This window comes from Protopterus annectens, chromosome 14.part0 (assembly GCF_019279795.1).
Source record: "Protopterus annectens isolate FY-2018-M chromosome 14.part0, PAN1.0, whole genome shotgun sequence".
Taxonomy (NCBI): Eukaryota; Metazoa; Chordata; order Ceratodontiformes; family Protopteridae; genus Protopterus; species Protopterus annectens.
Genome location: NC_056748.1, coordinates 525,988,157 through 526,013,590, shown reverse-complemented (window position 1 = coordinate 526,013,590; position 25,434 = coordinate 525,988,157). Strand labels below are relative to the sequence as shown.

Sequence of the window (25,434 nt, the reverse complement as noted above, 5' to 3'; positions counted from 1 at the left end):
TTTTTCTTTCGAAGTTAGCCTTGGATGATTTCATGAGGGAATTTGTTTCTTACTGATACTGATCAGGGATGTCTTTCCTTCTTGGGATTTGCTTTTTTTCTGAACTAGTTTCCTCCTTCTGTTGTATAGCCTGTTTATGGCAGGGGTCCACCAAACTGGTTTTCTTCTCTTAGAGGAGTGAGTCTTGGTTTTGCTAGAGATGGAACGATCCATGCATCCTTGTAGGTGCTCATAGAGTGCATTTGTAAAGGTTACTGCATCTTGTGCAGCATTATCCTTTAGCGTGGGGGCTGTGAAACTTACCACCTCTGTCTTAAGTAAGGTGAAGTTTGCTTTAGAAAAGTTTTTTACTGTGGTTTCCTTAGTTGGGGGTGGTGGTGGGGTGTGGACATCCAGAGTGATTAGTTTATGGTCTGATATAACCAGTGACGGGTTGACCTCCGGTATAGAACCCCTGTCACCCATGTTGGTGATGACCAGGTCCAATATGTTTTCACCTCTGGTAGGGGAGTTTACCAGCTGATCCAGGGTGTTTGAGTTGATGAATTCCAGGAAGCGCTGGGCCTGGGAGTTTGTACTCGAGTAGTTTTCCCAGTGAATGGTAGGGTAATTGAAATCGCCCAATATCAGGGTGTAGTGCTGGGGTACTGTCTGGAGCCTTGAACCAGGTTTCAGTTACTGCACAGATGTCAACGTTCTCCATACTGAGGAGTGCTTCGAGAACATGCATTTTGAGATTTAAACTCCTGGTGTTGAGTAGCATAACCCTCAGTTTTTTGTTAATTGTGCTGTTTATGGAGGTGGGTTTGACTTTTGAGCCTTGCCTAAAAAAGGCACTATGGGGGCAGCAAGAGCCTTGGCCAGTATTCGAAAACCTAGGGGTAACAGGTGCAAGCCGTCTCTTGCGAAGCAACGTGGCTTGTCAAGCATGTCGTCCCAGGCTGACAGACACTGGATCCCCTTTGAATGACACCAGAAGCTTAGCCAATTGTTGAAATTGATAATTTTTTCTTTGTACTGAGGTATCATTCTTGGTGAGGGCAGGATGCTACTCAGGGTCAGGGTCATACCAGCCTGGGCTACATAATCAGATAGCTCTCCCATGTCTCTTTTCATGTAGTCTAGGGAGGTACGTCTCAGGTCATTCACACCAACATGAACAATGACAGAGTCATATTTGTTCTTGTTCTGAGTGACCTGAGTGCTTGTGTTATGTGGCAGATTCTGGCTCCTGACAGGCAGCTAACAGTAACCTTCTGCTTGTCCAGCCTAGTGAGTGGGACGTCAGTGTGTCTGACTATAGAGTCACCTATTCCTAGTGTGTTAAGTATGTTATTTCGCCTTAAGGGCTGTGATTATGCGGCACACTGATTTTGTGTTTTTTGTGTTGTCTGGTTTGTGATGGGAGTGCAGGTTGTTTGGGTGCCTGCTTTGGAGGTCTGTGATGCTTTTGCAAGTTTTTATTTTGAGTCTCTGAGTATGATTTTGTGTATTTATGAGTATTTTTGCCAGTGCTGTTTTAGTAGGTCTGTGTGCGGCTGGAGGTGTGGTGCAAGTGTTAACCTTCTCCTCTTGACTGTCTGTTCCAGTCTTGGGTGGATACAGCTTAGCTTCCAGTTTGACTGTATAATTGCATCTCTCACATATGTTAGTGCTTTGTGGTAGGAGGAGAGGGTTGTCTGTGTACTTGAGGCATTTGTAACATTGCCTCAGGATACCCAGATTCACCAGCTGGACTGGAGGGTACACCTGAAATTGCCCTTTGGTCATGCCTGAATAGTAGGGTGAGCTGCTTAGTTGGTGAGGGATGAATAAAGAGCCTTGCCCTGCTGGGCAATCAGTGTCAGGGTATATTAGTGCTTGCTATTAGGTCTGAGCAAATGCTGGGCTGTAGGATGCTTTTTGAGTGCTTAGTTTGAAAGTTAGACTAGTTACAAGGGAAAAACTGAAGAGGAGACTTAGTGGAGCCGGGAATAATTTAACTGCAGCTAACCGGCGCTGCCCAGTGTGCAAAACCGTGCAAATGCGGTTTATAGTTGGGAAATGAAAGAGAGAGAAATTAGCCCAAAATGGCCAATAAACTACTAACTTCTGAGCTGGAACCACTCCTCCAGGGACAGGTAGGTTGCTCAAAGCTCCCCTCTCTCTCACAGGTGAACAGAGAAACTTCCTTCTATCCAAACAAGGTATGGGCAAACTCAGAAACTAGTACTACAGCCCTGAATTCAGTACTAGCCTGAAAACTGGACTATACTAGCTTAGAAAGGCGGGAATTAATGAATTTTTTTTGAAAAGATAAGGCAAAAACAGTAAAAAAAATACACTTAAAACAGCTTTAAAAGCGCTTATGATACTGCTTTTATTGTTTTAATAAAGTGAAGTTGCTTCATACACAGCCTGGTAGTACTTGCCTTACTTTTGGATTTAAAAAAAAAAGTTAAACTATGGTACCTTTATTACAATGCAAAAATTATCATTCAGTCTGCTGACAGGTGGGCGACAGGTACTGATTGAGGTTTCTTTTTGGGGATAAACTCTTGGCTAGGCTTGTAAGGGCCCCAGGCTATTAGCCTAGTAACCTCCTATGAGAGCACAGCTCTCAACCCTCCTTCTCCAAAATGTGGAACAAATGTTTAAACTGTAGAACACATACTGACAGCTTACTTCTTCTTCTTTCGGCTTTTTCCCAGTTAGGGGTCACCACAGCAGATCACCTGTCCGCTCATGATTGGCAGTGGAGTTTTACGGTGTCGAGTTGCCAGCCCGGCGCCCAACCATCCACAGAAGGCACACACACGCACGCACTCACACCTAGGGCCAATTTAGAGTGTCCAATCCACCTACAGTATGTCTTTGGGATGTGGGAGGAAACCGGATCACCCGGAGGAAACCCACATGACCACAGAGAGGACATGCAGACTACACACAGCAGGCATCCCAGCCGAGAATCGAACCGGTGAAATACTGACAGCTTACTAACAACTTCAAATAAGAAGCTGATAGGATGGTTAAAATATATTATACAATGCCTCCTCTAAAACGTGCACGCTGATTGGCCAGCCCAACCAGCGTGAATCCTCAATATACTAACGGAAAAGGTCCGGTCACCGGACTTTTTCGTTAGTATAAAGCTGCTATCGCTATGTTAAAGAGTTTAACATAGCGACGGAGATCTCCGTTGCTTTAAAGCTGTCTCGCTATGTTAAACTCCTTTAACATAGCGACACAATAAATAAAACGGAGATCTTGCGATCTCCGTTGCTTTTTTTTAAACCTGTCTCGCTATGTTAAATGGATCTCCGTTGCTTATTTTAAAGCTGTCTCGCTATGTTAAACCCATGTAACATAGAGACAATGCTAACGGAGATCTTGCGCTCCGTTGCTTTTGCCCACAGCTCTGATGTACTGCGTGGGCGTACATCAGAACTGTGAACACCAGACAGCTGCGGAAGGGCAGCAAAGAGGCATATACAATGCCATTATTTAAGAAAAGTAATTATTTCTTTTCTTAAATAATGTCATTATATAAATACAATAACCACTTCTGTAATGCTGGATTTACCCACGGTTGTCTTTGTTTGGTCCTCGGGCCGCCTCGGGGGACAAACCAAATTAATAGGTAAATCCAGCATTACCCACACCCAGGCGTGGGTTATTGCTATATTACTTAACGCTTACCCAATGTTCTTTTGATGAGTTAATATGATTCAGTGATATTTGCCATTGATATTGGTGAAAAAGTTATTATGAGTCAATGTGCGACAGACCTTTTTAATGTGGGACATGGACTTTTTAAGACTGAAAATGAGGAACGTTCCACATAATGAGGTTGAGGTACACTTGAGAAGTATGAGAGAACCCTCATCTTATAATCACGGAAGTACTGTTCTGTCTCCATAACAACGTTGAACAAGCTACTGTAACGTCTAACGCAGTCTGGTATTACGTTAAAGAAAAGCGACCGACTTGTTTTGGGTAACTTAAGAGCCACTTGATCGATTTAATCAGTAAGGGCCATTTGGTTATCCTAGGAATTGCCGGGTACAAATATGCGTTGATCATAAGCTTCTCAGTCCTGGAAGAGAGAATATCACAAGATGTTGTAGTTATGAAATACTTAACGGCTAGTGCCGTCACTGTACTGACTTTGGAAGGTTATGGTACTGAAGTTTTTTATGTACTTTTGGCTTTATGCTAAACAAGTGACAGACTGAACTAGGGGGCTTGGCTTATTGAAAGTGTCATGGCGGCGGCCAGGAGGTATAGTTAACCTAGTTCTTAGAAGAGTGATGTTGATTGAAATTGTTCACGTGTTCTCTTGTCCCTTTGTATTGTAATGCCGCTGAAACGCTGTTTGTTGGCATTGCTGCGGGCGCAAAGACATAGGTCTGCCCTGCATGTTATTTCTTGTGTAAGGTGCACTGGGTACCTTGTTGTTCCTAGCCGGGCTTTGACTTCTGGACATGGCTCTAAACCTCCGGACACTTCACTATTTGTTCCTTTGGCTGTCAGCACAACCAGAAGCGAGTCAGAAGATGAGAATATAGGGGCTGAGCTGAGTCGCCCATTGGACAAGAGTAAGCATGCTTTTATGATTGGATTGTTAGTCTTTTAACCAAGAGGATCGAGTATTATGTGCAGTTTTTAATGTGATATGAAATTGTAGTATGGGATTGGTTAGCATCTTGATACTTTTTCTTCCATTATATTCAAGATGTATGTGTTATTATAAACATCTATAAAAACAAGGTTTTACTTTGTTTGCAGTTGCAAATAAATGTGTCTTTACTGTGTTTGAGAGGATTCTGTTGTATGTCTCTAACATTGTTTTCTGTTTCTGATTGTGTTCTCTTGACACATCTAGTGTACGACTGAAGCTCTGATTGGCTTTATGGTACTTTTGCACTGTGTAATTGAGGACATGACTGTAGTTATACACTCCTGCTCTTCTAATAATGACTTAGTTGCATGATTGTCTTGTACTGCTACAGTATAATTAAGACCTAATCGGTCAGGTCGCTGTGCTTTTTCCCTTTCTGATCGCTTTGCCTGTGTGTGTGTGTGTGTTGTATTTAGTAATACTCTGTATTTTTCTACAGTAACATTTTCAGTAGATGTTTTTTTTAATGGAAAACAAACCAAAGATTTAGGAAAAAAAATGTTATGAGATCTGCCAGACCAGGTTCATAGTAGGCTAGCTGCCCTTATGGACCAGTTAAGCCAAGCTAATTACCCCAGGTGGGAATCTAACTATGCATCTTGTGTCTGTAAGGTAAACACCTTAACTGTTCATAGGTTCATAGGTTCATACTAGGCTATCTGCCCAAGGGCATTTATAAGCCTAGCCCATAGTTATGTGGCTTTCGCCACCCCTTTAGTTTGAATAAAAACTATGCCTATCATTTTCTGTGCCTCTGTCAAGCAGTGACACTGAAGTAATCCCTGGGGTATATCTGCGATCTCCCATCCATTGGTCAAGATTCCTCTTGAACAAGGCCAGCGAGGTGCTCTGCCTCACATGTACCGGGATTTTGTTCCACAGCATAGGGAGTCTCTGGGTGATGAATCTGTCCCTCCAGCACGTTCTATTTATAACCGTGTCAAGGTTTAAGTCTCCGCCCTTGTGGTTCTGAGGGATCTAGATTTTTGAGGTGAAGCATATTCATCAAATCTGGGTTTGACATGGCCTTATATGTCAGGCACAGGTCACCTCTGAGCAAGCGGTATGAGACTGAATAAAGCTGGAGTTCTTTCAGTCGGGCAGCATAAGACATATTTTGAGACCCTTTATCCTTTTGGTGAGGAACTTTTGGGGCCTTTCAAGCTGCATCAGGTGTCTGGTCAGATACATTCGAGCGGGCATTGTACTCAATCATAGGTCTAATGAGTGATGAGTACAGGGGCGATGACCTCCCTTGATCTAGATGTGAATCCCTTCATGATCAGGTGGGCGATATAGAAGGTTTTCCTAACTACTTTAGCAACATGAGTGTCAAGCGAAGACTACTGTCAACTTGGGTCCCCAGATCCCTGATGACTTTTTCTGTGCTCAGTGGATTGTCACCTATATGGTAGCTAGGGTAACCTTGTTTTCGAAGGGTATGACTATGCATTTTTGGCGTTTAACTTCAGGCCATGGCTCTGGCACCAGTTATCCGTTTCTGTGAGGCCCTTCTGGAGGATATCTGTGTCAGATGTGTTTTCGACTATGGCCCAGTTTGCAGTCATCTGCAAACTTTGTCAGCCATAACCCTCCTGTGTTTGCTTGTACTTCAGAAAAGTAGATGCCGAACAAGAGTGGACCCAGGACTGAGCCCTGTGGGACACCACTTGTGACAGGCTTTGAGTCTGACATGGCTCCAGCAACTCTGACCCTGTGGGTTCTGTCGCTTAGCCAGTTTGCAACCCATCTTGTGATGTATGGGTTTACATTCAAGCTGATGAGTTTTTCGATGATACCTGAGTGGGGTATTGTGTGAAGGCCTTTGCCAGGTCGAGGTAGGCTGTATGGACTGCCTTTCCTCATCAATGGCCTTGGTGACTGTCTCGAAAAAGTCAACCAAGTTTAAGAGGCAGGATCTGCCTTTGACAAAGCCAAACTGGGTTGGATCCAAAGTCTGCAAGTTCCTATGTCTTTATTTATGAGTTCCATTATGATCCTCTCCATGGCTTTGCAGATAAGGCTTGTCAAGCTAATGGGCGGTAATTTCCAGGGTCTGTGGAGGCACCGCCCTTATGAAGTGGGACCACAGTCGCCGCGCCACTCCTTGGTGCGTATCCTGAGGTGAGGCTAAGATTAAACAGCTGTCCTAACTGTGGGTTTAATTCCTTGAGTTCATGAAGCACACAGGGGACACCATCCGGTCCCATGGATGCTGTGTTTTTGCCTTAGTGAGGGCAGTTCTCACCTGGGCGTTGGAGATGTTTGGGGGCTACAATCCTCTGGAATAGATATCTCTCCTTTGGGGGAGGAGAAGTTTGCACTGAACCTGTCAGCCAGTATGTTAGCAATGTGTGTAGGTTCAGTAATTTTCACATCATTTTGAACTAATTCTGAGCATAACTGGGAGTTTCCTCCTAGGTTTCTAACATAGCTAAAGAAGGCCTTATGATTGTCTTTAGAGTCCTTGGCGATTTTTCTCTCAAAATTTGCCTTGGATGATTTTATGAGAGCTCTTAGTTTTTACTTATAATGATCAAAGGTGTCTTACCTTTCAAGGATTTTGCTCTATCTTGTAGTAGCTTCCTCCTTTTGTTGTAGAGCTTGTTTATGGCTGGGGTCCACCAGACTGGGCGCTTGCCTTTGGTACAGAGAGTCTTAGTTTTGTTTGGGATTGCCTGATCCATGCAGTCCTGTAGGTGCTGGTAGAAGGCATTTGTAAGTGATTCAGCGGTTTGAGTAATGTTTACCACTGGCTCAGGGGCCTTAAAGGAGACCACACTAGTTTTTAGAAGTGTGAAATCGGCTTTTGAGAAGTTTTTCACTGTGGTCTTTTTTGTTTCAGCTGGGCGGGCTATGATGACCTCCAGCGAGATTAGTTTGTGATCTGATCTCACCAGTGAGGGGTATACTTCGGTGTTGAACATTTTGATCCCATGTTCGTGATGATGAGATCAAGTATGTTTTCACCTCTTGTGGGGATGGTGACTAGTTGTTCCATGGCATTTGAGTTTATGAACTCCAGGAATCTTTGGGTTAGAGTGTTCGGGCTTGAGTAGTGTTCCCAGTCTATATTAGGGTAGTTGAAGTCACCTAGTATGATGGTGTTTGGAGATACATTTATCCCCTCCAATGTTTTCAGGAAGGCCATGTGAGGTTCCTGAGTTTGAGAGGGTGGCCTGTAACATGCTACAAATTGCAGAGCAGTCTTGCCTATGGTTAATTGCACCTGGATGGTCTCAGATGCATCGTGCGTTGCCACTGTTATGCCAACTTCCCCCTCCCATGTGCTAATTCAGATTTTGTGTAGATGTATGATATTCAGTTAAAGGGACTTAACAAAACTATTTACTTGCATGAGGTCAACAGTTTTAAGAGAGGAATTCCTTTTGTGGTCCTACATTTTTGGGTTATCTAACAGTGTAGTGCCTTGTGGGCGGTACTGCGCAGCTTGGGGCGTGGCATACATGATTGACATATTTGATGGACAGTTTCACTGTCAGCGAGCGCTGACAACACAGAAGTCAAAAGACATTTTCTTTTGTAAAGTAATCAATGTGAATGAAAGTAAGTGTTTGTGGGACACTAATCAGAAAATTAACATGTGATTTCCGTACTACAGCAAATAGCCTAGTAACATTAAAATAACAGTAAAGCACTCACAGTATTAGTTGGAGCACCTTTTAAAGCACACAGAACCTAAAACGCAATGTGTGAAATAACCACATGTATTCGCAATGTGTGAAATTACCACATGTATTGCAAATGACGTGACATTATGAAAACAAGTAGGTACATATGTAACGGTTACTGGACATACGTACGGAAACCCAGCTCGAACAGCTGGTACTCGTCAGTGAACCTGGTGCAGGTGGCTGCCATCGCTGCTTCTGGCTGGCAACCGACTGCTCGATTGACAGCTCCAGCGGGGGAAGCAGGTCAAAAACTCAGGCACCGGAGGACAAACTCCCGATTCTCTGATTCGTGGATAAAACTGGACATGTCTTTCAACTCATCACTGGAGTGGTGCAGCAGGTGCTCCAGAACAATGAAAGTGAACATTCTGCCATTTCCCATCTCTACGGTGCCAGACACGGGTTTCCTCAGACTGGCAAGTCCTGGGTAGTCCTTGACTATCAATGTACTGTGTAAAGTATTACACCACATGCCCAGATGTCAACTGGTTTACCATAGGCTTCCTTGTGCTCCTCCTGGTGCTTATTTTTCTTGAGTGTCGATTATTGCCGATGGTGCGTGAATAGGTGGCCAGAATGTGTGAAATCATCACTTTTCAAATAGCTGTGCAGATTACAGGTTGCAGTTTCAAAAGTTTCAGGTGACATAGTATTAAGTGAAAGTGAGGTTGTAATTAATAAAGCGTGTATGAAAGCGTTTAGAAAATGTTTCTATGCCTGTTGTTTAACTGCCTGACTTCCTATGCTGAAATGTTCAGTTTTTGCTTTAATACAGATGTTTGGGCATAGCTGAATAAACAGAAATGGTGGTCTTGGACAATGTTAGTGTCTTTGTGTGGATAAACAGAAATGGTGGTCTTGGACAATGTTAGTGTCTTTGTGTGGATAAACAGAAATGGTGGTCTTGGACAGTGTTACTGTCTTTCCGTGAAGTTCTGAAACTGTTTTGTAGGAACGGAATATGTTTGACAGTCAGTACAGTTATGGGCGGTCAGGGGCGGGGTTTGCTACTGCGCATCCTGCGAGGCACTACACTGTTATATAACCCATTTTTGTAAGTGATTGCATTTTGGATTACATTTTGTGTTTCTGTGTAGATAGTATGAAAACAATTGTTTATGTGAGGAATACAGATGGCTGGCAGCAGAAAGGCATAGCTTTGAAGTGTTATAGATCCTTGTGGATTTTTATTTTACCATTTTAGGTGTACAGGTCCTCCAAATTCCATTTTCTGGCACAAGCCAAGTCTTTGTGGCAATACTCTTTACAGGCAGTTCTAACACTAAAATAACAGAAACACAATGTATTTGGTTTATGCAAAGCTTGTTGAACAGATGTTTTAGTACAGTGTCAAAGATCAATAATTATATTTAAATATTTATGGGTATCTGTCACATTATGGAGAATTATGCATAAGTAAGTTAGTTATTAGAATTTCTTAGTTGTGTAGAATCTGTATTTATTTTAATGGCAGACTTGATAGGAAGTCTGATTACAGCTCATTTTCCAAGTTGACTAGAAGATGCTTTCCAAGTTTCATAAATTCTATGGGCAAGTGATCCAAGAAAGTAATAAGCAAATATGGAGCATCTGGAGAAGAGTCTGTTTACAGAAATAGTTTGCTTTTGTTTATTAGTTGTTTTGTATTGAGCTGACGTGGACAACCAGGCTTCAATAGCGTTAAATCCATTCTAAAATACTGACTTATGTGGCTGATGTTCATAGAGAAGTGCTAGGCTAGTTACCCTCTCAGGCCATTTTAAACCTGTCTAGTTTCCCTTTTTGTGCTCCCGTTATCTTGTTACATTTGGTTAGAGATTGGTCTTGAGTATCCCATTGTCAGTTATTACCCCTAATGAAAATAACTGGGATTGTACCATAGATAATTTGAGGCAACCCATGCATGGGTTAAAGCATTTAGTAGCTGCCTTTCTTCATTAGTAGTACAGGGGGCAATCTTGGGTAAATTTCCTGTTTCCTATCCATAGATCCAAGTTTTGCTTGAATGTGGACAGGGATGAACTTAGTTTTACATGGATGGAGAGTCTGTTCTAGGGCAGCAGTATCCTCTCCGAGACATACCTGTCCCTCCAAACCATTCCATTTTTGCAAGAGAGGTTTTGATCCATGAACAGAGTATTTCTGATGTCATTTGACTTGCTGATGTGCAGTAAAATCTATCAGTACTGGGTTGGTGGATGCCTTGTATGTCCGATACACAGTTTATGTCTTAGTAGTCTATAGGATACAGAGTATAGTGACAGGGCTTTGAGTCAAGTCTGTGTGTAGAACATGTTTTAAGACTTTCTTACACCAATGGACATGTTGGTCAAAGGTTGGGTCACGCAAGTTCCTAAATCCTAAACAACTGGGTCAGCTCTTAGGGCTATCTTGTTAATGTGGTACTTCAATGTGATTGATGTAATCCCAAAGGATACAATAATGCAATTTTTACGTTTAGCTTCAGTCCATGATTTTCCTTGGGATAAACCTTCCTGCAGGATGAATAATTCATTTGGGGGATTTATTGATTGCTTTTAGTTTGCAGTCATCTATAAACTTATTCAGCCAGAACCCTGTGATATTGTTTTTTACTTCAGAAAAGTAGATGCCAGGTTTGAGAAGTCCCAGCACAAAACCCTATGGGGCTCTACTGGTGAGACTGGTCTCTTTGTAGAGGTAACTTTCCCTATTTTGATTTCCTACATCCTGTCTGTGAGCCGATATGCAAGCCAGCAGGTGACGTACTTAGCAGTTGTTAAGTAGAGCAGCATTGAGTCATCAACATAGTGGTTTAATCTGGCAGGACTACTCTTTCCACCTCATAAAAATGGGAAGTAGAACTGGGTGATAAGGCACTGTGGAACACACATCTGAAATTTCAACAAAACTGTAATTAAGGATTGGCTGCTTTAACCTGCCATGGTGCAATGTATTTTGTGCTTCTTGGCAGTGTTTTGTATTACATTTGTGGGTGATATTTTAATGTTGACAGGCAGATTTTGGTATGGCTGCCACAGTTTGCCATAAGAACATGATTTAGTGCTGTCTTCACAAGGGTCAGATTGTTGAAGGTGGGCATAAAGTTATAGTACATGCATGCTGGGTATGTTGTCATTAAGTCTCTCGAGATTTCTGTTGGTGTAGTGACGTGCATTTTAAGTTTAAGTTTTCATTTTATTTATTTATTTTTTCCATTTGTTAACCAGTTAACTCCACTGGGTATAAGTGCTCCTTTTCAGAGGTGACCCAGGATTGAAATCTGAGACTTTCTACCCAAGTTGCACAGTAAGCAAATGGCAGTGGAGGGAATCAAACCCTATACTCTTTCTTTCATGAAATAGCTTAACAACTCAGATCCTTATTCCTCTATGTTAACTGCTGAACGTACAACGAAACAATTAAGCTGTATGTGATAGATAATTGCCATGTAGTTTCCCTTTGAAGCTGCTACCTGGAGTTCATTTCATACTTTCACCAAGCATTATTACTTATCAGTTTTCTCTAAATCCAGAGCTGGCTTTGCCGGGCCTTATAGCTGTTCCTAATGCTGTATAAATCCATTCTCAGCTTTGGGAATCTACCCAAATGTAATGACTGCAACAGTGAAACATGATAAACATAGTACAGTTGTGTATGCTTACCATAAATGTAGATGTTCGAGTGTATTCACTGTTGCAGACCTAGATGTTCATCGTGTTTCACTGTTGCAGTCATTACTCTGGGTTATCCTGCTGGCAGGCTACCCTCGGTCGGCCAGAATTCCAAAGTCTAGGTCGGGTGTCTGTTGCTGTCACCTCTTCCCTGACGTCAGTGCGCCAGGGGTACAAAAGATGCAGTCGACGCCATTTTCTTCAGTCTTTCTTGTTGCGTGGTGCTTGAAGCAAAAGCAGTTCGCAAGTGCCGGTCGGCCGACTCCTGAGATTTTCAAATCCGAATTTCAGAACCAAAGTCTTCATTAAAGCTAAGTACCCCATTGGGGAAACTTAACAATTGTATTTCTTGTGGGAAGCAAATACCTCATAAGGATTTTCACTCTTACTGTATTCCTTGCCTAGGCCCTGATCACAATGTTGCTAGCTGTCGGTTTTGTGCTAGATTTAACCAATGCACTATCAAGCGTCGGTTTGATTTTGCATTTCATTACTTTGGCCGAAGATTTACTTATATAATGCCGTCGGACCAGCCGACAACTGGAGTTTACAAGAAACGCAAGGACAAGGAAAAGGATAGGCATCCGAGGTTCAAAACAGATTAAGCCTCCGCTAGGCCAATCGCCGGTCCTCAGTGAGGCACTTTTGCAGTCCCTGGAGCCCGCTACCTCAGAGCCACAGGCCGTTTCCGACTCCCACGTTGAGCCGACTGGGTCTCTGTAAACTCAAGGTATTGGACACTTGGAAATCATTCCCTCAGATGGGTCCGGAGCCGCTGAGCAGGCATCTGCTTCTGAGGGTGTCTTCAGACCTACACAACTATATATTATGCCATCTTCAGCTTCAAAGACTAAAGCAGCTCTAGACAAAGAAACAAGTACAGCATTCTCCTTCTCAGACTTCCATGCCTAAAAAACAGATGCTCAAAATGGCCGAAGACCTAATTAGTTTGATCAGGGGCTCCCATCCCCCTCCTGATATGAGGCCTAGGCAAGAGACTGAGTATGATTATTTCCTCTGATTCCTCTTCTGAACAGGATTACTCCATGCTTCCCTATGAGGATTCTGATGCTGAAGAATCCATTCCTTCAGCCTCTCCTCCTGAGGATTATTCTTTTGGGGAAACCCTGCATACCACGAGGGAGCATTTCCACTGGGAGAGCTAAGATTATTCTGAATCTTTCTGCTACTTCCTCAGCACAGACCCCTTATTATTCCACCTTTCCTGGATATTGTAGATAATGTATTTTCAGAGTCCGGCCTGTCCCCTGACTCTTTACCCCCTGCACCTGCTAAGCCAGACAGGTACTACAGGGTCCCGGATTCTCATAGATTCCTATATAAAAACCCCACTGCTGACCCAGAAATTATATCTCAGGGTCCCAAAGGGGTTAAAGCTTCCACTTCAAAAAACCTGCCCCCTCTGATAGGGATTCTAGGGCTCTAGACAGATGGGCGAAAAAAGTCTACACTTCTGCTACCCTGGCTGTAAGGGCTTTAAATTGTCAGTTTCCTATGCTTAAATATCAGCAATATTTAATGTCACTGCTTAAACAGAAATTGTTGACAAATACTGAAGGTTCACAGAACAAAGAATTGCAGGATTTATTGCATGCAGCTGAACAAGTCGGAAAGCATACTTTGCAATGGTGGTTATGATTCACTGGAGGTCTCTTGCAGGGCCGCTGTTACAGGTTCTGTTAGTAGAAGGCATGCTTGGTTAAAGGAACAGAATCTGCCTGATCATGTTAAAGCAAAATTATTAGATGCACCATTACAGCATGACATTTTGTTTGGTACTAAAGCAGAAGAGGTGTTGAAAAAAATGGAGGATAAAGCAAAATCCATGCAGACAGTCAAGGATTTCTTACAGGTGCAGCCACCCAGGTTAAGCAGGAACTGGCCCACAAAAAAATGGTCCTTTCTAGTATCAGACAGACCACAAAGAGGCAGATACAGGCATCCCAGAGGCAGATCTCCGTCCCAAGGCTCATACAGGCCTAAACAATGGGGTGCTTCTACCTCCAAAGGCGGAGAAGACAAATCACAACCTTACAGGAAACAGTCCCAGTGACTTTCCTCTACCAGATCCAAGCACTTTTCTTTTGGAAGCCCCCTTAGGGGAAAAACTAGCACTTTTTTCATCAAATTGGCAAATGGTTACCCAAGACAAATGGGTCCTCAACATAGTGTCCCAAGGCTACAGGTTCCATTTTCACACCCTACCAAGGTTAAAAGGTATGCCAGATCTGCCACACAATCAATGGGCAGAGGCACAAAAACAAATTACACCCCTCATGGACATGAGGGCCATTCAGCAAGTACCACAACAAAAGCAGGGGCAAGGATTTTACTCCAGACTTTTTCTAGTGCCCAGAAAGGATAAAACCTGGAGACCAATACTGGACCTGTCAATTTTAAATACATTTCTGGAAGTTCCAAAATTCAAGATGTTAACACTACAGCAGCTACTGCCCATGCTGGGCAAGAAGGCTTGGCTCGTAACTTTGGACCTAAAAGAGGCATACCTGCATGTCCCAATCAGACAATCTTGCAGATGATACCTCAGATTCATAGCTGACTCAATGCATTACCAATTCTCTGCACTGCCCTTTGGCTTATCTACTGCGCCCAGGGTCTTCACAAAATGCCTGGCACCAGTAATAGCATTTTGCAGACAAAGAGAAATTCAGATATATCCCTACTTGGACGACTGCCTAATTCAAGCAGAGAACAAAGACATTCTTCTGAAGCATCTGGCATTTGTAAAAAGATTACTAATTGGCCTAGGGTACACAGTAAACGAAAAGAAGTCAAAACTAGTGCCCTCTCGAGATAATATTCCTAGGTGCAAGCTTAAATACAACTGCCCATATGGCTTATCTCACGCCAGACAAACAAAAGCATCTGACTACTTACTTCACGAAATTGGCAACAAAGACCCACTTATCTGCAAGGAAGATCCTGCAGGCTTTGCGTTTCATGGCATCTTGCATTCTACTAATTCCATATGCCAGACTGCATATGAGGAAACTACAATGGTACCTAAAAAGTGTTTGGACTCAGCATTGCCACAGCCTGGAGACAGTAATTGCACTCATTCCCTGCCTACTACAGGAGTTTCGATGGTGGGCAGAAGCCTGTCACCACAACAAGGGTCTGCCATTCAGTTTACCCACAGCCAGACAGACACTGACCACGGATGCATCAGATTATGCCTGGGAGGCCCATATGGCAGGAAAATGTATTCAGGGCACATGGTCTGCAAACCAGATGCATCTGCACATCAATCAAAAAGAGATGCTAGCTGTTCAAAATGCCCTGACAGCTTTCAAGGACCTACTTCATCCAGGACAGTTACTGATAAAGACAGACAACACTACGGTCATGTGGTACATAAACAAGCATGGAGGTACACCTTCCTACCCCCTATGCAGACGAGCAGTAACCTTATGGGACACACCATTGGCCTTTCAAATTCACCTGCAAGCACAGTTCCTGCCAGGAAAAACAAATACTCTGGCAGACGAACTAAGCAGAAACCTCATGGATCCCCACGAATGGAAACTGGATCCACAAGTCTTCAGCATGATAATAAGGAAATGGGGATGCCCAGACATAGATCTATTTGCCGCCCCTCACAACTGCCAATTGCAGAGATTTTGCACAAGGATTTATCACAAGCAAGCATGGAAAGTGGACGCCCTATCCTTCAGCTGGAAAAATCTAACTGTATATGCTTTTCCCCCACTGATTGCACCAGACTGGCCACGCCAGCACTGGTACCCAATCCTAAAGAGCTTGTCCAAGGTCCAGCATGGATATTGCCTCAAACTTCTCACTTGCTGACCCAACAAAACAATCAGATCCTGCACAGCCAACTCAGGACCTTAAATCTGGCAGCATGGCGGATAAGGTAGCCATTCAGAACACTCCTCTTTCAAAAGCTGTTATGGATGTTATCTTGGAGGCCAGGAGGCCCAGCACCAGAAAATCTTGTGCAGAAAAATGGAAGAGATTCTGTGCGTGGAACCAGGAACAAGGCATTGACACGTGTGTACCAAATATCCCTCAGATTTTACAATACTTAACTGAGATGCTGAACAAAGGCCTTTCCTTCTCATCAATTAAGATTCATGCCTCTGCCATTTCAGCCCATTACAATACGGAACCACCTATCTTTTCTCATCTTTAATAAGGCAGTACCTCAGAGGGGCCAAAAACATTGGGCCTCCAAGGAGAGCACCAATTCCGGCCTGGGACCTTTAATTATGTTTAGGAAAAACTCATTTCCTTTCGAGCCAGCATCAACAGCAGATATAAAATTCTTATTCTGGAAAACAGCTCTGCTCCTAGCAATAACCTCTGCAAGGCGAGTCTCGGAGTTACAAGCACTCATGGCTGTGGAACCTTTCATCATTTTCCACCCAGACAGGGTTTCTCTGAGGACAAACCCTAAGGTGGTGTCCAGGGTGGCCCTTAACCAAACCATTCACTTGCCAACCTTTTATCCTAATCCACAGAACAAGGGTGAGAAAATTCTGCATTCTTTGGGCATACACAGACAGTTACACTTCTACTTGGACAGAACTAAAGCTTTCAGAAAGACTGAACAGCTTTTAGTGTCATATGCTGCAGGATCACAAGGAGAGGCTATCTCAAAACAGACTATTTCTAAATGGATAAGCCATTGCATCTGTTTCTGCTATTCCCAACGTGGCAAATCAGTGCCTAAGGACATTAGACCTCATTCCACCAGAGCAGCAGCCTTCCTCAGAGGAGTACCAACCAAAGATATCTTGGAGGCTGTAACTTGGAGTTCAGTGCACACCTTCACAAAGCACTATCACTTACCTCTATACTCTAAGTCCAGAGCAGGCTTTGCCACTGCAGTCCTGCAGAGCCTCTCCTAATCCTATTTAGCCCAGCCACCCGTCCTCAGCTTTGGGATTCAACCCAAGAGTAATGACTGCAACAGTGAAACACGATGAACATAGTACAGTTGTGTACCTACCATAAATGTAGATGTTTGAGTGTATTCAATGTTGCAGTCCAGGTTACCCACCCACCCATCCCCCTTATCTTTGCTGGAACTTATCTGCACTTCTCTATCCTATACAGCCTGTTTGGTGTATTTGCTTGTAGATGAAGGAAATTTATTGTTGTGCATGCATTTTTATTGGCATGTTTTTCAGTCTTCCAATTTGAGGGCACCTGACATCTGGGGCAAGAAAAACTGAAGAAAATGGCATCTGCTGCATCTTTTGTACCCCTGACGTCATGGAAGAAGGGACAGCAACTGACGCAGGACCCAAGACTTTTTTAATCGGGCCGACTGAGGGCAACCTGCCCGCAGATTACCCAAATGTAACGAGTGCAACAGTGAATACACTCTAACATCTACATTTATGGTAAGTGTACACAACTGTACTTTTCCAAACTCGCGCCACCCAAAGACTCTCCGCTAAGACCTACCAATAATGCCCCTCTCCTAGTTACTCCAGATCTCATTTGCAGCGTTTCTAGTCAGACGTGCTAGCCATCTCTCTCAAGCTAAGTAGAAAATTGTTATTTTTAAGACAGTTTCTCTTCAAATTTTTTAGTCAATTTAGCCTTTTCTCACTGTTGCTTGTAACCTAATTCTATTCTCTACCCTTTACCTTGGTAATTTTAATTTCTACCATTATTGGTACTGTCCCTCTCTCCTGCCTTTGACAGGCCCTTCCTTACCACTTGTGGTATTTTTTAAATACCATTGTTGGTATTCTCTCACCATTTTCTTTACTTTATTTTGTTTTTTCTACAGGATACCTTTGTTGCCTTACTATGTCAGAAAAAGCTACGTTGGGGTTTAAACAGTGTGACAAGTGTGGGCATAAGATGCCTAACTCGTATACACATGTTCCTTGTGTCTACTGTTTGGGCGTGGATCATATTAAAGCTGACTGTGACATTTGTGCTAGTTTTAGTAATCGTACACTAGCAGAACATAAAAACAAACTTATTTTAAAAGGTTTAATCAAGACGCCTATTTCGGAGGCTCTGTTTGGGTCGGAGGTCTCACCCCCTCCGAAGACCAAAAAGCATAAGGAAAAATGAGTCACTCTGTTCCTGCATCTCCATCAGTTATGGAACCGAGTCGGCTCCGTGCTTCGCTGGCGCCCTCGGCGCAGACCTCTTCAGCACCAGACTCTGCATTTTCTCCCTCGGTGCCGTCCATGATATTCACCTCTGTTTCGGTTCCAACCTCAGCACCACTGACTTGGGTGCCATCCTTTGATCTGACATTGGCTCTGATGACTGTACCTGCTTCGGCACCATCCCTGGCCACGGTGCAGACAGTTTGTTCGGCTCCATGGGCTCCAAAACTGGAATATTTGCCAAGGACAGGATACTCTCCAACTTACGACCCTTTTTTGGGGCAGAGGTTTAGTCTCTTTCTAGAAAGACCTGATTCTCCTTCAGCAACCTCTTTAGATCCACTAGGAGTTTTTCTGAATTGGATCTAGTGGGGGGGGGGGGGCTGGACCAGCTTCTGGCAGCTAAGGAATTGCCCATTCCAGCTAGGCCTTCAGTCCCTCTTGGCTCGGAATCCTTTACTACATCTTCCCCTGTTTATTCTGCTCCGACCTCTGCCCAGATCCCAGAGATCTTGGTGCCGATGTCCACTCCTGTGCATACTGCTTCAGTTCCAACAGCAGTTTTTTCCCTGTCGGCACCGACCACCCTTGCTGCTTCGGTTTAGGTGGAGCCGATACTCTCTCGGAGCAGTGCTTGGACCCGCCCGTACCTTGGTACCTAGCCCGGCAGCTCTGATGGCTTCCAGTCCTCTCGGAGCTCCTCACCTGGAAGTGTGCTCCTCAGGGTAGGATATGACCCCGGTTCCAGGCTCCCATCCCTCCTTGGGTGGGCCTGCTGTCCAGGTGATTTGGAGTGAAGGACCCTCTCCAAGCTCACAGTCAGTACCAGTGACATCAGTATCAGAACCCCCCCCCCCAGCATGCACCTCTCCCAACTCTCTATTTCAGGACCCTGGGCACAGGAGTCGCAAGAACCTCCTTTGAAGGGAATCCCTTCTCCGGAGTCCTCCTCAGAAGATCCCACTGGGGAGCCACCCTGGAAGAAATGATGCAAGAGGTAGCACCTTGATTCCCCGGCGGAATCTTATCACCGAAGACACCGATTATGATGAGGGGGAAGGGTTCCCGTGGTCTCCTCCAGATGACGTTTCATTTGGAGACATTCTTGAAATCCTCAAGCAGTGGGGAGACTGGAAGTCCTCTAACCCTTCTTCTGAGGAATCTGTGTTCTTGCAGGCCTTCCATGCCTGGCCATCTACTTCCTGGGTGGCCCCACTGGCAGATGCCTTGTTAAACTCATTGTGCAGCGTGCCTGGAAGGACCCGGACAATGTAGAACCTATTTCCCAGAGGCCAGACAAAATTTTATGTACACCTGAAGACCAGCCCCACTGGTCCAAGCAGTTGGCAGTTGATTCTGTGGTCGTGGTGGCAGCCACCAAGAGGGAACCGGCAGAAGATAGTTCCACTGTCCATCCTCCAAACATGGAGTCCCGGACCATGGACAGACTAGGGAAGCGGACCTATGCTTCAGCGACCTTCGCCATTCGGTCGCTGAACTGTCTGGCACACTTTACTCGCCTCCAAAGAGACCTAATTTTCGAAATGTCTTCCTCTTTGGTGGGGGTACTACCTGATGAGGTGCGTGATACTGTTGCCTCGCAGCTAGCTACCTTGAATCCATCTCTAACTCCTTGATGCTTTTGATATTGTTACACCACCAAGGGGGCAGCTCGAGCTGCCGCATCAGGCATTGTCATGAGACATAATGCTTGGATGCGGTTGTGTGACTTTGCAGACCCCTTTAAATCTTCCTTTGTCATTGCACCTGTCAATCTGCACTTTTTGGACCCAAAGTACGAGACACACTTGCACGTAGTGCAAAAGAAGGAAAGACCTTATCTGCTGTGGGCGTACACTTTTCCAACCCCCAGAGGTCCTACTCCAGGAACCAGAAGGGAGGAAAAATGTGGTTCAAGAAATCCCAAGGATCTTTTCTGTGACACTCATGGTGAACAGTCCCCCTGGAGCAGAGGGGGCATTTCATATGGAAGGCGCCCCTTTCGGGGTAGAGGGAGTCTGCGTAACCAGGGCACTAGAGATTCTTTCTCCGACAGATCCTAGCAGCACCCCTGAGCAGTGGCCCGATTTGCTTTCCTCTGGAAGCAGTCGGGGGTCATTTTTCTCTGCACCTACCAGCCTGGCATCTTATTACTACCCATGTTTAGGTGCAGCGAATAATATCCAGAGGCTACCAAATACCTTTCGATTTAATTCCCAGACCCGTCAAATGAATCCCTGATGTACCACCCAATCAGAGGGAATTAGCAGCCTTAGAAATAGAAAACCTGCTAAGAAAAAGTCATCCAGCCAGTCCCACTAGACCAGACAGGATCCAGGTTTTACTCAAGGTTCTTTTTAGTGCCAAAAAAGACGGGACTGGAGACCAATCCTGGATCTCAGCCTATTGAACAAATTTATCAAACCTCAAAAATTCCGGATGGTCACGGTGCAGTCCATTCTTCCCTTCCTAGGGAGGGACAACTGGATGTGCTGTATAGACCTCCAGGACGCGTACTTCCACATAAAGATGGATCACCGCTCCTGGAGGTTTCTCTGCTTCCGGCTGGGAGCCAATCACTACCAGTTCCGAGCACTGGCATTCGGTCTCTTGACAACCCGAGTGTTCACCAAATGTATAGCAGTTGTAGTAGCTCATCTTCGACTACAAGGATTCCAGGTGTTTCTGTATCTAGACGATTGGCTCCTTACCGCTCCAACCAGGAATCTCCTAGTCCACAGCCTCTCTTACACTCAAGGTCTCGCTCTCCGCTTGGGGATTACAATCAACAAGGACAAATCTCAAATGTTCCCAACGAAGACACTGGAATTTATTGGAGCGGTCTTCAACACAACATCCTGTCAAGCTTCTCTTACCCCCACACAGGCTTTCGAAAATAAGACACCAAATCCAAGACCTTCTTCCTCAGGCCTGTGTACCAGCACATCTTGTACTGCAACTCTTAGGCTCCATGGCGGCTGCCATTACTTTAGTACCACTGGCAAGACTGCACATGAGAATGCTACAGTGGCTCCTTTCCAATGGTAGTTTCTAACTCAACCCACTCAAACACATGATACGTCTTGCAAACCGTTGCAAGGAAGAAATGCTATGGTGGATGAAGCCACAAACAAATCTTTGATGTCGACCATTCTGTCTTCCCCAGCTCATGGCCACTTCCCTGTTAGGGTGGGGGGGCATTTCCAGGGAAAGATGGTCCAAGGCACCTGGTCCCCCATGGAGACCAATTTGCACATACATGTCCTGGAATTGAGAGCAGTTCTCTTAGCGTTGCAAGCATTCCATGCATCCCTACCCTCTGGGACCATTGCAATTCAGTCGGACAACATGTCAATCGTCTGGTATATCAACAAGCAGGGCGGAACCAGGTCTTACCTCCTGTGTTGGGAAGCCATGAGGATTTGGCACTGGGTAATGGCTTCCAACCGTTTTCTTATAGCAACGCACATTCCCGGGAGTTCCAACATTATTGCGGACAATCTGAGCAGGAACGTCTCACGAGAGGTCCCTCAACCCTGTAACAGCGGATCAGATCTTCCAACGCTGGAGCAAGCCTTGCTGCAATCTGTTTGCTTCCCCCCTAAACTACAAATGCAGAAACTACTTTGCCCTGATCCTCCCGCAGGGGGAACCACCAAGGTATGCTCTAATGCATGATTGGCCCCCCAGGTCTTCTGTATGCCTTTCCCCCATTTCCCCTCATTACAAAATTTCTCCAGAAAGCTCAGAGGTTGAGAAGCAAAGTGATCCTCATTGCCCCATCAAGTCTGGTTCCTGTTTCTATGGCCTCATCTGATTCACAACCCGTGGATCCTGGATCATTCCCAAGACCTGTTATCTCATCCTCGGGGACTGATTCATCCGAACTTCCACAATTTCAAGCTCACAGCTTGGTTCCTTCACTTCCAATGATTACCAGGCTGCCTGACATCCCATCTCCTGTTTGTGAAATTCTTCTGGCTTCACACAAACCTTCCACTGGGAAAGTTTATTCTAGTAAATGGATTAGGTTCTCTATTTGAGCCAAAGATCAGAACTTAGACACTTTCTCTGTGCCTATTCAAAAGATCCTACAATACCTGACTACTCTTTTACATGCAGGAGCCTCAGCATTGATGATCACTGTATATTTAGCACCTATCGCCAATTTTCATAATGGACTTGATAATTCTTCGATTATGTCACACAGCCTAGGCAAGACTTTTTTGAAAGGAGTATTGCATGTTAAACATCCGGTCAAGCCTCCCTTAGAACCCTGGGAACTGACTTTGGTACTTCAGTCTCACAGGTCCTCCTTTCGAGCCCTGTGATTCATGTGATTTAACATTTTTGTCATGGAAAACCTTACTCTTCTTGCTGAGGTAAGTACTACTAGAAGTATCTGAGCTGCAGGCCTTTAGTGTCAAGAGACCTTACTTGATCTTCCACACGGATAGGGTGTCCCTTCATACTGACCCTTCTTTCTTGCCAAGGTCATTTCTAGATTTTCCATTAACCAATCTATTGTCCTGCTGGTTTTCTTCCCTCCGCATTCCAGTAGAGGGAGTACCTTTTGCACACCCTTGATGTGCATCGGCAGCTTCATTGTTATTTGGACAAGGCTAAATCTTTCAGGAAAATGGATCGATTTTGTGGCCTTTGCAGGACCCAGATTGGGTAAACCTGTTTCCAAAGTGACTTTATCCTCCTGGCTTAGAAACGTCATTACCTTTATCTACTAACAGAATAAGTTATCCTTACCTTCCAGAATAAAGGCTCATTCTACCAGATCTATGGCTATTTCTGTAGCATTTCATTCCAGAGCCTCTATGGATGATATCTGCACAGCAGCCACTTGGGCAAGACCTCATACCTTTATCTCTCATTGCAAATTGGATTTGGCCTCCAGGGGACGAGCATCTTTTGGTTCTGTAGTGCTTAGGAATATCCTTCTTTAGGGCCACCCGGGACTCAAATAGCTGGGGACTGTGTCCTAACAGTAATTTAATGAACAAAGATTTACAACATCAGATAAATTGTGTCTTACCATAAAGTTCCATCTGTATTGTAGATCTTTAATTCATTACTTCCTGCCCTCCTTCCCCCTGCCTGGACTCCTGGTGGACTTTAGGAACTCCTGGTTAGGGTATTTGCTCAGACAGAGCTTTCTACTATTTTTTTTTCTATTACTAAGTCTATTATGTAGGGGAAGGCAAACTCTATCTGGAGTAACTAGGAGAGGGGCATTGTGGGTAGGTCTTTAGCTGAGGGTTTTTGGCTGGCGCGAGCTTGGAAATGGCCATATCGGTTCAGAGGATGGAACCGAGGTCCTAATAGTAATGAATGAACAACGATCTACAACTCAGATGGAGCGTTATGATAAGACATAACTTATTTTTCAATTTCAGCCAGGGACTCAAAAATCTAGCCTTTGGTTGTGCGGATATAAGGCTTAAACTTGTGTCTTTAGTGCCAACTTGATGCAGTCTTGACACTTGAAGAGTTAAGTTGGACCTCTAAGGTTTAAGGGAGTGAGGGTTCTCTAGTCACTGTTGAGGTCTTATTGTCTTTTATATACTTGCTTTCCCTGGTATGTTTAGGTTGAGTATGTGAGAAGCTTTATCAAATAGGGAGTTTTATGGTGGTGAATAGATTTTTGCTTGCAACTTAGTAGAGCTCATTCTTTCTAAAATGTTTCTGTTTTTGTGGGTTGCTAAGTAGTATTGCAGTGGTGGTATTGTGACACAAATTTTTACAATCATTTTAGCCCACAGGCAGCTTAAGTTTCATATAAGCATGAACTTTTTAAATGTGTTCATGAATTTTATACAGTATGCACTTGATTTTGGTGGGGAACTCCCGAACAATTGATTTGAAAGTGCTGGTTTCAAGAATGCTAGTAATATTTTGTTTACTTTTTTTTCTGCTAAGTCATTCACTATTTGGATGCTGACATTGTTTTAGACTGGGAGAAGAAAGCATGTACGTAAATTATAGAAACTAACATTTGGAAATTAAATATTTTCACACACTATAACCTTTAATCATCATTGGCATGTTAGGAGGAAAGTGTAGTAAAAAAAAATGTTTATTATGTTATCCTAATTAACATAAATGTAGTATGTATTTTTAAACAAGGCAAAACTTGGGTGATTTTTGTACTGCAGGGATGCAGTGTGAAAATGGTTTTAACAGACTGCCGTGTTAGTGTGTACAGGGATATGTTTTGCCTAGTGCTTTTAGATTACAAGAATAACTGTGTATATTTCTAGTAAACTAAATGTGTAGTTGAATTTTTTGTCAAGAACATAGGTTCACAGGTTGGTACTAGGTTCATAGGTTGGTACTAGGTTATCAGCCCTAGGGCCTATACAAGCCTAGCCATAACAATTCACTGGCTATTTCTTCCCGCACTATTTACTTCCCTGGACCCCTGTCTAGCAGGGCGACTGATGTGATCCCTGGGGTGAATTTCCTTTCTCCCATCCAGTCATTAAGGTTCCTTTTGATGAGGGCCAAACAGGTGCTCTGCTTGACGTGTATGGGCAGTCTATTCCAGAGTCTGGGGAGTCCCTGGGTCAGGACCTATCCCTCCAGCATGTTTTGTTTATTGTGATGACGAGGTTTAGGTCCCTGGAGCGTGTGGCTCTGAGGGATTGGGATTTCTTTAAGTGTAGCATGTCCAACAGCTCTGGATTTGACATGGATTTGACATGGCCTTGTATGTTAAGCAGAGATCGCCTTGGAGTAGATGATATGCAACAGAGTATAGCTGGAGTTTTTTTAAGGCAGTCAGCATGGGGCATCTGCTTTAGGCCTGTGATTCTTTTAGTGAGGTATTTCTGCTAATTTTCCTGTGATTAGGATAGTCCATTGACAACTGGCATATTTTGCAGTACAGGTGGGAATTTTTGTAAATTTTATATTTGCAAAGCTATGGCATGTATACCTGAACTAATAATTATGTAGGTGACCTTAAAACTCTGGACACACACCAGTTCTACTTTGTAAAATGTAGGTGATGCTTGCTTAACCTGGTCGAATTATTTGAAAAGGTTAAGGCCATGGATAAGGGGCATAGTGCTACTCTGCTTATTTGGATATTGCCAAGGCCTTTGATAGTATTACACATGTTGGGATTGTTGGCAACCTTTCCCAACTCAACATTAATCCATAATATAGTTAGCTGGATAGGTAATTGGCTGTCGTCTGGAGCTCATTCTGCTAGGGTTGGTGATATTTGCCTTGGACAGAAAAATGCCCCTCCCTCTTTGGTGTATATTCTA

At 44.0% G+C, this 25,434-nt stretch overlaps 1 protein-coding gene across 1 annotated transcript in view; it reads left to right on the top strand.

Moving 5' to 3' along the window:
* The first annotated feature begins 3,992 nt into the window (after nucleotides 1-3,992).
* Nucleotides 3,993-25,434, top strand: part of SUPV3L1 (Suv3 like RNA helicase) — a 1,221,766-nt gene continuing 1,200,324 nt past the window's right edge. Inside the window, 1 exon segment of the mRNA XM_044056280.1 lies at nucleotides 3,993-4,577. Within this exon segment, the coding sequence (XP_043912215.1) occupies nucleotides 4,337-4,577 (241 nt within the window). The 5' untranslated portion in view covers nucleotides 3,993-4,336.